The sequence below is a fragment of the Dermacentor albipictus genome, chromosome 1 (genome assembly GCF_038994185.2).
Source record: "Dermacentor albipictus isolate Rhodes 1998 colony chromosome 1, USDA_Dalb.pri_finalv2, whole genome shotgun sequence".
NCBI lineage: Eukaryota > Metazoa > Arthropoda > Arachnida > Ixodida > Ixodidae > Dermacentor > Dermacentor albipictus.
In genome coordinates this window covers 412502155-412518112 of record NC_091821.1, presented here as the reverse complement: position 1 = coordinate 412518112, position 15958 = coordinate 412502155, and the positions used below count along the sequence as shown (strand labels likewise).

The window sequence follows — 15958 nt, the reverse complement described above, 5'->3', positions numbered from 1 at the left end:
TACAAGCTCACGTCTAAAGGACATGTCTCGGTCTTCAGTAGTCTACGTCGACAGCGGCTACAATGGTCATAGCGGGAGACCACCTTATATCAACGTACATAGCCATCGACGCTCTGAGGGCGCATATTCGACACGTTGCGCGGCTCGCTCCTCCTCAACTTGTCTTTTCAGTGACAAAAAGGCCGCATGCAACTTTCATTTGTATAACTGCCGCTGGTCGTACGTCACTGCCTTCAAACTACTTTACAGCGCAGATTATAAGTGCGTCTCACCACACCAGGTATAACGAAGGAAACTAAGATGTCGGTTGCCTTCCAATAGGTCAAATTGGTATATTACATGAGATACGCAATGTCCGCCTAGATGCTTATACCGATGGCTCAGTCATGAGTGCAGCTGCTGCGTTGATGACTTCGACAATACTTGTCAAGACCTGTCAAAGTACAACTCAAAACGTCTCACTTAACGTCAATGCCCTGCGTCCATGGCCAAGCTTCTGTGATTTCGCCAAAGCAGCCCTCCAAAGTTTACTCTCCGCTCTATGTCAGGGAGCACATGAGGAGCTTGTCGCAGAGATCAGACAAGCCCATCATTGTCCAATTGAGAAAGTGCACGCTAAAATATTTCAGTGGTTGCCTTGTCACTGTGGCATCCATGGAAAGAATCAAGAGGACGCATCTACCCGATGTGCCCACGGCGGCATCAGATAGTTTGCCATACCTCTTTCGAGATTCTAGCAAGCGAAAAAAGCTTTGCACGCTGGCGCATCACCTAGCATTGAACCGGTGGAATTCATCCGAATGTACAAGCTCACACCATGGTACATTGGATCGTAATTTATAATTTCATATTCCGTCGGACCTGTCACGACGAGACTTAACGCACCCTTCTAACTCGTCTATATCTTGCAGTAGCATTTTCAAATGTGCACTCCTTTCACCATGCCTATATTTTTGGGGGATAGGGGACTGTTTATGAGTCATGTGTTGGCAGAGATAAAAAGGCATAGTTTAATTACAGCCTTTGTAGTAAATTACGCATGCAAGTATCGGATAGTTGCGTTTCTTAGAAGTGTGCCTTACGAAAGGCGAAGGCCGTTGTCATGGGAGAACAATTATTGTTCTCGAAATTATTTTAATGAAAATAAAGGAAGCATTATCTGTGACATGCGCGCGAATTTTATTGCGGAGGAATGAATTACATGCTTTGGGAACAATTTCACACAGAAACTCCACTCTACTTGGTAAGTATCCGCAAACACTCTGCCACTTGCTCATCGCCTCGCAGCCCGGTTCCAACAGTCTTATCAAGCTTGATCTGTATGATTTGTATAAACACTTATCAACCTTTATCGGTCGTTATTGACCTTGTCGGACTACGTCCGACGGTTAACGATAATCGGCTATAAACATTATCGGACTCTAGGCGACCCTTATCCGTCCTTATTGGCTGATACCAACGTTATCGCAATCGATCCGGCCTTTCTCAACCCAATTATCTGCTTTTATCAGCTGTATTGGACATGATCCAACCTTTATCAACTATTATCGGTCCTCATCAACCTTATCGGAGTGATTCGGCTCTTATCAACCCTTATCATTCCTTAAGAACCTTATCGGAATTGCACCGCTAATTATTCTAATTGACATTAAGAGAAAGAAATGAAGCTGGGCTGGTCATGTAATGCGTAGGTTAGATAACCGGTGGCCAATTAGGCTTAAAATTAAATTATGGAGTTTTACGTGCCAAAACCACTTTCTGATTATGAGGCACGCCGTAATGTAGGAATCCGGAAATTTTGACTACCTGGCGACCTTTAAGGTGTAGAAAATCTAGGTACATGGGTGTTTTCGCATTTCGCCTCCATCAAACTGCGGCCGTCGTGGACGGGGTTCAATCCCGCGAACTCGTGCTCAGCAGCCCAACACCATAGCCACTGTGCAATCACGGCGGGTACCATTAGTGTTACAGAATGGGTACCAAGAGAAGGGAAGCGCAGTCGAGGACGGCAGAAGACTAGGTAGGGTGATGAAATCAAGAAATTCACAGGCGCTGTTGGCACAGGACAGGAGTAATTGGAGAACGCAGGGAAATGTTTCGTCCTGCAGCGGAGAAAAGATAGGCTGCTGCTGATGATGATGAATAATATTATAATAAACCGTTATTATTACCTTATTCATCCGCGTCGTGATAGGCCCGTATAACCCCTCATCACTCTTGATCATCCTCGTCAACTGACTGCAAATATATCAGTGTTAAGCGACGAGAAGTGATTGAGCCCTCTGATCGTTGGCCAGAGGGACTGCCGATCTGTGAGGCCTCAAACACTTCGCGTCCCTTAACAAGGATGATGAACGGTGATGAGGGGTCTTATGGGTTTCGTGCCTGTTTGATATTAAAATTAGCGTGGTGAGTGGGCGCAGGTCTGAGTATGAAGGCACGGTATAGGTTGGCTAATGTTCCTCGGCAGCAGCGTCGTCGTCAGAGGCGGTGTATACTATCGAGGCACCTCTAGGCACCTTGCGCTGCTGTCACTGGAGTGATAAGGAGCACCGCCAGATGCGTTGCAGGCGTTGCGTCTCCAAGGTTCCTAGATAAAGCTTGTTTTATCCAGGGACTTTATGCGCGTCGACGGTGCACAGGATCAGACTCACGGTAACCGCCAGCGATGGTCTGTGCCCGGTGAATTATGATGAAGTAGCGCTATAGCTTACCGCAACTCAGCAGGAACGCTATTAGTGTGTGCGCACAACGCTTGTGGCCAGCAGAGGGAGCTGAGGCTGCTGCCCGGGCCCTCCCGCCGAGCCGATCTGCATGGCAGACGCGCAACCTGGCGTCGCTGCATCCGAGAGGGCGCATGCGCCGAGTTGGAGTATCTAGGTGCCGCCATAAGGTTAAAATAAGTCCCCGCGTAAATGATCGTCACCACTGACTTTCCGATTTTAAGCGGAAGCGTTGTGTCACTGGCAAATAATTCATCCACAAAGCGGCGGAAACGGCGCGTTTTTGCATTTACTGAGGAGGTCGTCTGCTTTACGGAATGGGAGGCCATAAGGCACTCAGTGGCAGTGTGGTAACGTATCGCACCAGTACACAGTACAACTGCAGCTATGAACACTTGTTATTGAAAAACACCTCTGTCTGCACATGTGCGAATACACGTTCTGAGCATGTATTCGCCGTCTTCTTCGAACTTGCTATCGGCCGCTATTCAGCATGCCGGCACGAATAGAAAACTGTTCGGGCTTTGGATTCTGCAGCGTTGGCCGTTCACATACAACTGCGCTGGTTTGTCTGATGCTAGTTATGCTAGAATTTTTCCTCTGCGCTGTGAGGGAGCGTCTCCATGAGGCATCGTGTCGATCATCCGCTGGCAGATATGCGACGGCCACAGCGACAAGCGCCGTCAGCAACGACTGTATTGCGAGGGCCGCGTCCTGTCGCCGTCCTAACAAACGCGTGAACGCTATGTAGCCGGCGTTGTCACCGACGATGGCGCAGGCGTAACAAAGGAGGCCTGCCTCGCATCGCAATATCGCCGGGTATAAGCTGATGGTGAGAAAAAACATGAACGCAACCGGAAGGGTCAGGGAGACACGCATAATGATGTACAGGATGTCTTGCAATAGCGAGGCTTCGTCTGTGTGCGCGGTGAAGGCGACGGCCGACGAAGCGGCGAAGACCAAGGCGGAGATCGCTACGGCTCGCCTGACTCCCCCATAGTAGTCCAGGACCGGCCAGACGAAGACGAACATGGGACCCAAGCCGATGAACGTGGCGCTACGCACGTAGATGTTGCTGGTCAAGCCCCGTTCTTCCACGTGGTGGCTGTAGGCCCAGCTCATGACAAGCCAGAGGAAGACGAGTATATATGTTCGTTCTCTGAGCCACACCGAACGGAAGACACCAACGTTCTCATCGGATGTCAGGCCGTCCTGCTCTCGCCTGTAGCTTTCCATCTCACAGCGTAACTGTCTGCGAGCGTCACTCTGCGACACCTTGTTGACGCTGCACGCCCTGCGGACTACTCTCTCGGCTTCTTCGATATTGTGCGTGGCCAGGAGCCAGGTGGGCGACTCCTCAACCACGTAGAAGCTGGCAAGGAGCACCAAGGCGAGCGTGGCGACAACAAGCTGCGACAAGGCCCAGTCGAGCTGGTACGAGCGCACGAAGTACTGCAGTACCGGCGCGAAGACGCTCGAGAGAGCCGGTGCGACGAAGCAGTAGAGCAGCCGGCGGGACGCCGTGGTCACTTCGTACAGGAGAACGTACTGCACCACCATGAACTTTGACAACACCGAGACCGCAGCCTGCGTCACTACGAATGTCTTAAAGTCGCTCGCCATGCTGCTGACCCCGAGCGTCAGCAGGAGTCCCGTGGTGCCGACGAAGGTGACCGTCTTACGCCCCGCCCGGTCCGCCGCCATGCCCACCAGCGGCAGCGAAAGGACGTTCGCGCAGACAACGACCACGTGGGCGACGTTGTTCAGCCAGCTCCGCTGGCACACGAGGTTCCACTCGCTGACGACGGTGTTGCCGTGGTCTCTCAGGTTGAACTCCCAGGCGTTGCAGGGCACGACCCGAGCCGAGTCGCCCGCGTCGGGAGGCTCGCGCACCGTGCAGCGGCTGTAGTTCCCGTCGGCGCCCCGCGGTATAGCCAGCGCCTTCCACGCGTCCACACTCGTGTTGGAGAAGCCTGGCGGCCTCGCGCACCAGTGGTCTAATTCGCGCATCGAACTTCTGAAGAGTCTCGCCTGGGTGAGCGCGATGGTGCCGCCGACCGCTGTGACGATGAGCAGCCTCAATTGGAACACGCCGTCGCCGAACGGAACGCACACTCGAGCGCCGTGGGAACTTTGCCGACGGTGCAACTCAGTCTGTTTCGCCCGCAGCTCTGGCTCCTTTGCTGCCGGGTGCTTATCCTTCGTGTGCGCTTCGGGACCGCTTGCCGTGCTGAGATGATTCACGATACGTTTGGATGGTGGTATCCACGTAGTTCTTTCATGCATACTGGCCGGTGCTTCTTACTCCTCGAGGTGCTTCTTCTTTCTCGATGCGTCGCGTGCCACAGAGGGTGCTGCGGCCGGTTTGCAAAGAAATACGCCCGCGGCGCTCTTAGTTACTGTGATACAGCGATTCGCCTTCATATGTGAGAGTACAAAAAATACGTGTAAAATGGAGCCACCGGGCACACCACAATATAAACGAAGCGAAGCCTGTTTCAATTAGCTAGGCATAGCAGTAGTATCGGAGGACTTGGACATCGCTTTGTCGCCCGCAGCTGTTAGCTGTCTGCGTCACTACGACGAAGGCGATGTATATTTTTCTAGTGAGTAATGCCGATTGGAGGCGCCTGCAGAGAGAATTGCGACACACATCTAAATGCACTTAAGGCTTCATACCCCTGGTGCCACAATGGCGCATAACCAATTGTATATATCTGCAGTGCGGAAGGTACTGCCATGCCAGTGCACCAGTTATCAGCGTATTTTCTCTTCCAGCACATACTAAGTGACTCAGTTTGTCGATATATATATATATATATATATATATATATATATATATATATATATATATATGTATATGGGCTGCTAAACCCTGGGGAAGAGGTTAAGTAAGCGCCGTACTAAAATAGAACAAGAATGACGCGGAAAAAAGAAGCAATATATTCTATTTAAAAAAAAAGTTATCAGCCTACATCGTAAGCTTATAAGTGAATATTGCTTATGTTTATTTTTTTCTGAACGTTTCATTACCGCACAGATCCTTCCGGCAGAGGGCGGCGTCTATGACACCCTCTTAAAGGATTAATGATGTAGCGCGCCTTCGTATATACGTCATCGTTTCCAAATTTATGAAAGCGATGCACACGGCGGCTAACGCGATACGCTGCCGCAATCATGCGAAAATTGCCCCAGCTTTCTTACGGACTCTCTGCGTTATAGCAAACGTCCCAACCATGCAATCTAAACACTTCAAACCACTGCTCAGAAAGAGAGAAATAAGTGAGTGAGGGAATGAGTGAGCGAGTGAGTATAAAAGCTTTATTGAATACTGTTAGGAATGGCCGTACGGGTTGGCAACGTGCCAGCTTTCAGCCCGCTGCACGTGTTCCAAGCCTCCCCCCCCCCCCCCCAGACGAGGCGCCTTCCGAGAACTGCGGATGACCGCCAGCCACGTGGCGCGCGGTCAGCTCTGGAATGTGGTACGCCGCCGCGCCACCCGGGACGGAGCACAGTTCTACGAGGCCCTCGGTCGACGACACCGCGAGCTATGCTGTACCGAGATTTCTACAAAGCCTTCTGACGTCGACTCCGGAGCCTTTGTGTGTGGGTCAAACGGCGGGGCGCTGGCAAGTTTACAATGATTGGACGAACATTCCCGACCACTCGTGCTCCGTCCACGCCGAACGATGACGTCAAACGAAGGCTTATAAGCAGCGTTTGCCGGCTGCTAGAGTGTGCTCGTGTCGTGCTCGTGTCGTGCTCGTCGTTGGGAGCTGAGTGCTCGTTGTTATGCTCAAAATGTAGTAGTGAGCTGTGTGCTCGAATGCTGTTTGCTGAATGTTAATCTTGCGGGCTCCATATGGGAGTCGCGCTAGACTGCCGATGTATGTCTTGTCTTAAGATATGTTAATATGTAAATAAATCCTGTTCACCTAATTCATCTCTACGACCTTCGACTCCTTCAAATGGTGGCAGCGGCGAGGTTGTCCGACGACTCCTACATCTGCTTGACAGCCGTAGGATCGTCCGACGAATCTAATAATACATATAAAATAAGGCTCGATGGCTAGGGCCCCTATTACAACATATATATATATATATATATATATATATATATATATATATATATATATATATATATATATATATATATATATATATATATATATATATATATATATATATGTATATATATATATACAGTGAACGCTCGTTAATTCGAACTTCAATAATTCGAATTTATGGAGAATTCGAACTGTACGATTTAGTCCGGCCAAGCTCCATAGAAGTCTTATGTATAAAAAAGTCGGTTAATTCGAACGCGAGAAGGTTCGCTCACGGATAAGTCGAACTGCGCTCGCCTGGCACACGGCCAGAGAAACACGCCTACTGCCTGCACACAAGGCTGTATTGCCTCCGAAGCGGAGAGAACGGCGAGAGAAGGCACAATCGGAAAAAAATCTAAGCTGCGCGGGGTCAGCCAGAAGCCAGCGGCGGCTGCCGCCTCTCCGTTCTACGTAACCTCCGAGACTTCTTGCCCGTTGCGAATCCCGGAGGCTTTACAAATCTTGTACAGCTGCTAATGTTGTGCGGAGATGGCACGGCAAGCGCCAAAACACAGCGAATCAAGTACGTCGCAGCTGCGCTTGCAATCAAGAACCAACGAACCAGGGCCTTCGCCACCTTCACATGTTCAGCGTCTTTGTCTCGGCAGTCTTCATCGGTTGTGCACCTCTGTTTTCAGCTTAGGAGGTATCGGCCGTCGCGATTCATTGTGATGGTGTTAAGCCTCGGCTAACGTTCGTTTCGGTGGACATCGGTGGTGGGGCACAGTCGGACCCAGAGCTTCGACTTGAAGATGGCGTGTGCCCGCAGCAAACGCCATCACTTTCTGACATGCCCTACTGCTTCCAAATCGCAGTGTACTGTTGCTCTCCTTCACTTTCGTTAGTTCGAACTTTCGTTAACTCGAACTCAGGCGGCTTCCCCATGCGGTTCGAATTAACGAGCTTTTACTGTACTACACGACACATTGTACGGGGCCACTGCATTCCGCACAAAACAAAGTGAGGCGGGACATGAAAATAATTGGCTGTATACGAGGTGTCTGCTGACGCCGTCGGAAACTTCTAAATGTGCGCAAGGCAGTGGAGAACATTAGCCACGAACGAAGGCAGAAGATGGAGTCAACAGTGCACTTGCATCAGCTACGATGTTGCAGGACACCGTCGCAAGGGCAGAGGAGTGCGGTGGTATTGCAACGTCTTTCGCAGCGAAAAATTTATCTTTAGCTTCGCGAGCGTCATGAATCGGGATGTCGCAAAGCGTTTGAGTTACCACTTCAGCACGAGAACAGTCGATGACGGCCTTATTAGCGGAAAGAGAGTCGCCGCCTAAATTGAGATCGTGAGAACAAGAATTCATCACCAAAAATTTGATGATGCAAAGGAGGCCGTTAATCACAACGCGAGCAGCACATGCAGCCGCCGGTGTGACACGGTCTGCGCTGGCACTACAAAATGGCACGTTTGACACTGGTGTCGTAACCTTTCTGAGCAAGTGTCAAATTTTGACGCTAAGAGCTCAAACTGAGGCACCAGTGTCGACGAGGGCGAGTGCAGCGACGCTGTTCCTTGGTCGGAGAAGGGAGAGGCCCGGGTATTTTCGTGGGTGACGCAGTTCTTCCCTCTCGAACTGGGACGATTCGTTTTCCACTTTCCGGCGTAGAAGGACGACGACGCATCGGCGAAAGCGAGCGGCGTCGAGGCAATGGCGAACAGCGGTCAACAATAGGCCGGTGGTCCGAGTCGGAAGAAATCGGGCCAGGGTTCCGAGATGTGGAGGACGACGGGTACGGTGAAACATGTAGATTGGAGTCGAAGTTATACGGCTGTAGGATCCCTATTGCAAAGCCCACTGCCATTTCGTAAACCCAGTTCGTACTCCTGGATTGTGTGACAAGTTTCAGCCTCGGTCCATCGGCCCCTACAGAATCTTGGAGTAGACCTCGCCGGTTAACTATCACGTGGCACCAGTTATCGTTTCAAATGACCACGGCTGCCGCGCTGCTGAGGTTGTCCTCGTTTCCCGTATGAAGCCTTTCACGCCGCCCCTTGGAATAGCGGCCAGGATGGCCGCTTTCGCAAGAGGGGACATTAGTGTGGGCATTTATAAGCGATTCTTTGTCATCTGTACATGGATCATCATCATGGGGGGTTGATGATGATGATGTCCTTGATGAGTGTGGCGCTTACGCACTCGCGGGGATTGGCGAAGAGTCGGGCAGACTTTGCTTATGTGTTCAGAAAATGGAGGTAAAAATCTAAAATTTTGTTACATGAATTTAGGCGAGGGAAAATCGAAACGGTTCAGTAGATTGTCATGCTACGTAGAGGAAAAAAAATAATTGTCTATAATATATCAATGAGGCACTAAAGGAGGAATGAATAGAATAATACGGTCATCAATGAAATCGGTTTGATTCAGTAATAAATTTTCCTAAGGCAAAGCGCACATTCCTGTGTGAGTGCCCAAGCTCAGACGCTCCGAAAGACAGTAGTACCGGAGTGTTCAATGGCAGGCCAAGCTGTCGCACTGTAATTTCTAAACTCATTTTCCTCATGGTGGAGAAACGCCGGCATTCCAGTAGGTAGTGCTCAATCGTCTCTAATTCATCGCAAAAATGGCACAATGGGGATATTGCCAGACCAGATCGGTGCATGTAAAAATTTAGGGATGGGACTCGACAACGTAGTCTCGTTAATGTAACTTCCGTTTGTCTTGTTTTGCAAAACTTCCTGCTCCAAGGGAATTGTAAGTGGCGTAGTTCCAAGGATGATTTGAGGTTCGATTGAGATGTGAAAAGGATGTATCTTCTGAACCTGGCCGACGCGATAAAGCCCATCGTTGGAAGAAGGGGAAGCACTGGGCCGCTGATAGAAGCCTTGGCCAAGCTGTCTGCCCCCACATTCATAAATATGCCTCTGTGCCCAGGTACCCATATTAATCGCAAACTTCTCAAATGACTTGGAGCCAGTGAGTACAAAGTTTTCAATATGTGTGTCTCGCCGGGAGCAGCAAGTGAGGTGCACAGCGACAAAGAATCTGTGATTATTACCACCGTTGACCTGGAAGACTGTAGCTTTCGTAAAGCTACGACAACAGCTAGGAATTCCGCTAGGTATATTGGAGTGAAGTCGGGAAGCCGAATAGAAAAAGACCAGTCCAATGATGATGAGAAGATTCCAACTCCTGCTTTTTCTTCACTCTGCGAAGCATCCGTTGCTATAATTACGTTAGTGTGGAGTTGATTCATATGGGGTTCTTGTTCTTCTTCGTCGTCGCTTGCGGGGCTTGCTCTAGAGTGTGATCCGTGCTGTCGGCGTGGTCGGTCACCGCATCTTGGAGGCGGAATGAACGTCGGGATAACTGCTACATGACGATATATATATATATATATATATATATATATATATATATATATATATATATATATATATATATGTGTGTGTGTGTGTGTGTGTGTGTGTGTGTGTGTGTGTGTGTGTGTGTGTGTGTTTGTGTGTGTGTGTATGTCACCGAACACGCATCACTGTTTTGCGTATTGAAACACTACATCACGACATTAATTAATAAAGCTGTTTATAAGACAAAGCAGCAACATGGCCAATAGGTTTGTTACAAATACTAAAGAATAAAGTCAAGCATATTTGTCTTTATTCGTCCATGTCCAGTTCGCGCTTATTTAGTCATTGTACATATAGTCTTACCTCATAAGCATCTCTAAAGCACACACATCTATTAGTAGAACAGCGTATAATAATGACCGGCTTGTTAGATTTTTTTAATCCGGAATACTGCATTCATAAAGACTGCGCATGTGCCGTCGAATGATCCTGCTTGAAAAGTACAGAATTGTGTTCTATGCGAAGCAGCTAGCTCATCACACAGAGTTATCTTTTGAGACCTCGTAAGATCCGCCGTGTGCCGGACTTGGATATGGGAGTAAGGTGTGTTTCTGCATTTTCACAAGCCGCTTTTGCCAACGCACACTTCATTTCTTTTCTTTGATTCTGCATTGACTTGGAACCTACTGAATTGCCAGAATTTGTCTTAAACCTGCAGCCTTCGTAACATTTTTTAGGAGAGCGTAGGTCAAGTCCGCGTCAATTTTTCATATTTTGTATACGTATGAACCGCTAAAGAATGATTGATGATGACACTTTCGTGGCGTCTTTAACAATACGATGAAGCCAATGGCTATTAAAATCGCTACAAGCTCTGATGTCGTTGAAGACAATTAAGATAAGAAAAATAAAGGAGGACCCAATCGACACGCACATTTTTTCGTGCAACTCTGGCGTGACAAAGCCTCATCTTGAACTTTCTGTCATATCTGAGCCATCTGTGTACACAAGAATGAAGTTTTGGTATTTTTCAAAGAGATGGTACGATGCCAACTGCAACACTGCAATGGCTGTTGTCTAGAGAGAGAGAGAGGGAGAGAGAGAAACAACTTTACTGGTCCGTTATGAAATGAAACGCGTTAAGCGTCTGATGGGGTGGCTCCCTCTTCGCGGGCTCCATATGCTTCCAGGGCCGCCTGGACCCTGTGGATTAGTCGGAGCTGGTCTTACAGGGCAGTGCTGGACAGCATGATCTCCCATCGCTCGTAAAGGGTGGGGATAGCAGGGGGGTTAGTTATGGGTGCAGGTGGGGGTTGGTCTATGGAAAAATTGCACTCTCCTATGACGTGCCGAAGGGTGCCTAATGCAATGCAGTGAGGACATGTGTTCTTGTATCTCTCTGGGTATATTTTGTTCTGGAGGCAGGGGTGGGGAAAGGATCCTGCCTGGATTTGCCTGTATATTGTTTGTTCGGCTCTGGTCAAGGAGTAGTGGGGGTGCGGGAATGTCTTCCTGCCATCCCTGTAATATTTGACTATATCTCTGTAATTTGTGATGGGTTGCCATCCCCTTGCCTATTTTTAAGCGAGATAATGCCTTCTACTGATGTTTCAGTTGTAATGCAGCAGACGCGCCTTGTGTCTCCGAGAGCGGCTCGGGGACACAAGGACATTTGCTACGGAACAGTATTTCCGATGACGAAAAGGCGAGCAGTGAGAAGACGACGACGACGATTGGAGGCTAGCGCGGGCTGCCTCCAATCAGCTGCCCAAATTGCTAACTCCCTTGTTATCATTATTATTTTAGGCACTTAATTAAAACGCCCAATTCTTGGCCATTCCCCCACTGTGGGTATGTGCCACGGCCACTCAGGACAACAACAACAACAACAACTGCTTGCAGTGCTACGGTGTTCTCTGCGGGGAATTGGTCAAGTATCGGGCGGTTTAATTTTCTTTAGTTTCGTTTTGTACTTTCCTCTTATTGTGTCGTCAATCTGATTGTGAGTTCCTAATGTGTCTTTCTTCTCCCGGCCAGAGTTCTTTCCTCTGGACGGCTTCGCTACCCTCTAATGACATGCCTATAGAGGCTTTCTTACGCAGTGGCATTCACAGCGTTCCCGTGGCCCTAGTGCCCACCAATGGGCGATTCATCCGCGTGAAGCATCCCAAGGTGATTCAGGAAGAGCTGCGGAAAGCAATCCCGCATTTCCAAAGCACAACCGATGTTCGACAATTTGGCAGAGGCGGCGTTCTATGCTGTTCGCTAGACAAGACCTGTGTCTCCGACCTTCTGAAGTGCGAAATGTTCGCAAATCACCCGGTGAGGCCTTTTATTCCTGCTCATCTAGCTTCCATTAAGGGGCTAGTTCGTGGAGTCGACGCGAGTCTGTGTGCTTCCGAGGTCCTGCAGATGTTCTCCCCGGCAGGAGCCGTCTCCGTCTACCGATGTTCACGCGTTTGTGAGAATCAAAGAGCCCCCACAGAGTCGATTATTGTCACCTTTGCAAGCACAAATAGGCCGTCTGAGGTCAAGGCATGGCCATTAATATACAGGGTGGAAGCAATTTCTCCCCGCCCAGTGCAATGCGTTGAGTGTTGGCGACACGGCCACCGTGTTGGATGCATCACCGCTCACATGTCATCACGCTCTGATGTCCCCGCATGCGCGCGATGACTGCTCTATCTCCGCCCTGGAAGATAGCCATGGTCTGCTGACCGCTGCATTCGACAAGATACTGACCTCTGCCACCGGTGACGTCAGCCTGGATGGCGCGCTAATACGAGTCACGAGGTTGGCTCCGTTCAGTATAAAAGCCACGCCGCAGCTTCATCGCTTCAGTGGGCAAGGCAGCGGCAATACAGGCCAGATGTTCAAACGTTGTCTCTTCTTCACGCAGGTATGTTACCTTAAGAAAGCCTATTGTATTCGATATGACAACCGCTTCTGTTTGCTGATGCCTTGCCCACACGAACGTCTTTCTGCATGTATTTCTGTATGTGCTGATCTTGTTTACTGCATGAGCAGCCTCCTACTGAGTGGCGATATTGAAACAAACCCGGGCCCTACAAAACGCTCCGCCACTCAACAGATGATTCTCGCTCTATGGTATCCGAAATGTTCTCTCAGCTTCTTGCCGGGCAAAATAAGATAACAAAGGATATAGCAGACATGCGAAAATCTATCGACGCTCGATTTGATGCCATTGAAAAACGCATAGTTGATCTTGAGCAGCAGGCACCTAGGTTTAGCACAGCACACTACGATAACCTACAGAGCCAAATTCAGAAAATGTCATCCACTATTAACACACTTGCTTCCCAAAATGATGATTTAGAAAATGGCTCGCGTCGCAACAACCTTATTCTTTATGGTCTAACAGAATCTGAGCATGACACTAATGAATCGTTGCAATCTCAAGTTAAGAATTTTTTTACTAACATACTAAAGCTTGATTTTCCTCAAATTGAGCAATTTCATAGGCTTGGTAGACCTAGAGGTGGGAAACGTCGTCCCATAATTATGAAGCTCCTGGATTTTCGTGAAAAGATTTTTCGTGAAGATCTTGACCTTCCTTGGACGACAAGGGAAATACTGCATTGGAAACGCCGAGTAGCCAGAGCACGTCGGAAGCGCCACATGAATGCCGAAACAAATGACCAGTTCCGCTTTATGAAGGAAGAACTCCGTCAAAAAATTGATGCAGCTAAGAATTTTTATTATCAGTTCACTCTACCTAATTTAATCAAAAATAACCCACGAAAATTTTGGAGCTCAATTGCGCCAATGAAAAACGCCACCCATACATTTCTATTAGATGATTCCGAAATAAGTGATCCTGGACATATTGCTAAAGCATTCAATGAATATTTTCAGTCTGTATTCACACTGGACAATGGCCTAATTCCTCCCTGCTCCACGACAACTAACATGTCCTGTGCAATTAACAATGTTACATTATCTAAGCAAGGAGTCCTGAACTTTATTTTAAATCTTGACACCAAAAAAGGCTGCAGTCCGGACAATGTCAACAATGTGTTCCTTCATCGTTATGCGCTTTGGACGTGTCAATACCTCACATTGATTCTTGAGAAATCAGTATCTACATGTACAGTTCCTTGTTCATGGAAACGCGCTAGAGTCATTCCATTGTTCAAATCTGGGCAGAAACAATCTCTTCTAACTTATAGACCCATTTCTTTAACTTCTCATACATGCAAACTTCTTGAACACATAATTTATAAACACATTATCCCTTTTCTCGTGTCTAATAACATTTTATGCAGCGCTCAGCATGGATTTCGTAGGGGTTTTAGCTCAGTGACTCAATTAAATGAATTTACACATGACATTAGTTTTGCTCTTGATTTAGGTCATCAAGTAGATGCGCTCTTCATTGATTTCTCCAAAGCATTTGATACTGTACCACATCCTAAACTATTACATAAACTAAGCCTTATCCTTAATAACCCTCTTCTCATTGACTGGATCCATAGTTTTCTTTATGGTCGCTCACAGTATGTTTCTTTTAGTTCATTTAACTCTCCTGACGCATCAGTATCTTCCGGTGTGCCGCAAGGTTCTATTTTAGGGCCATTGCTTTTTCTGCTTTATATTAACGACATTGCAAGCTCTGTTTCAGTAAAAGTTCGGCTTTATGCTGACGACTGCGTTCTCTACAATGTCATTTCTTCACCTAACGATCATAACACTCTGAATCAATCTTTTATAAGTTTTTGTGAATGGTGCGAACTCTGGCAAATGAACGTTAACTTTAAAAAAAACAGTCGCCATGTCCTTTCACAAGCATGCTAATTGCTCATATTTCAATTACTCCTATAAATCCACTTTTCTGCAGCGTGCATATGAATATAAGTATTTAGGCCTCCTTTTCACTCCAAGGTTATCCTGGTCAGAACATATTCTAACAACTTGCAACAAAGGACTAAAAAACTTGGTTACCTAACCCGAACCCTACGTGCTGCCCCCAAAGAAACTAAACTCATTACATACAAAACACTTGTAAGACCTATTCTTGAATATGCGGCTACCATATGGAACCCTTACAAAATTTCGGACATCCACAAGATTGAACATGTTCAGAAAAAGGCGGTTCGTTACATTTACCGCCATTATGACAGAATGTTTTCACCATCATCTCATCTGAATATGCTCGGTTTAACCCCTCTTTCCCACCGCCGTCACATTAATTCTTTGAAACTTCTACACTCTCTATTTTATTCTCCACATTATGCTTCCCCTAACAGATATCTGACCCGTGCAAAGCCCCTAATCACGAGAAACAGCAATGACTTAAACTTATCTGTCTTTCCTGCTCACACCAACACTTTTAAATGCAGTTTTTTTCCTAGGACAATTGAACTCTGGAATGAACTGCCTGGTTCCATCCATTGTTTACCAAATAGAGAATTTGGGGATGCTATTGAGTGCTCCCCTTAGCCATGTTACATATGCTTCTTTTGTACAGTGATTTGTTTTGTTTTTTCCACATTTTGTGTTCACCCACTCCTGCATTAGTCCTTCCGGGCTGCAGTATTTATAACTAAATAAATAAAATAAATAAAATTAAGGGATGTCGATCAGAGCTTCGATGCCGCATTTGCGGAGAAGGCCACGATGGAAAAACGTGTTCCTCTTAGAGCGACCGACGCTGTTTGCGTGAAGATTCCCACCCTGCGGACTGTGCGCAATGCCCTGCGAGAGACCAAGAGCTCGATATTCTATAAATTATAGAATGGAAACGGTGTTCGCGTCGTGAAGCTCGTGCACTCTCATTAGAGAAATCATGTGGCTATGCTGAAGCTG

At 47.7% G+C, this 15958-nt stretch overlaps 1 protein-coding gene across 1 annotated transcript; it reads right to left on the bottom strand.

Annotated features, from left to right (window-relative positions):
• Positions 1–3103: 3103 nt before the first annotated feature.
• LOC135913027 (beta-alanine transporter-like) lies at positions 3104–5035 on the bottom strand. The gene has a single exon (XM_065445665.2). The coding sequence runs from the start codon at positions 5007–5009 to the stop codon at positions 3198–3200; it is 1812 nt and encodes a 603-aa protein (XP_065301737.2). The 5' UTR covers positions 5010–5035; the 3' UTR covers positions 3104–3197.
• Between the last annotated feature and the right edge of the window lie 10923 nt (positions 5036–15958).

Excerpts from the sequence above, each read along its gene's own strand:
- LOC135913027 (XM_065445665.2), bottom strand. The coding sequence starts at position 5,009 with ATGCATGAAAGAACTACGTGGATACCACCATCCAAACGTATCGTGAAT.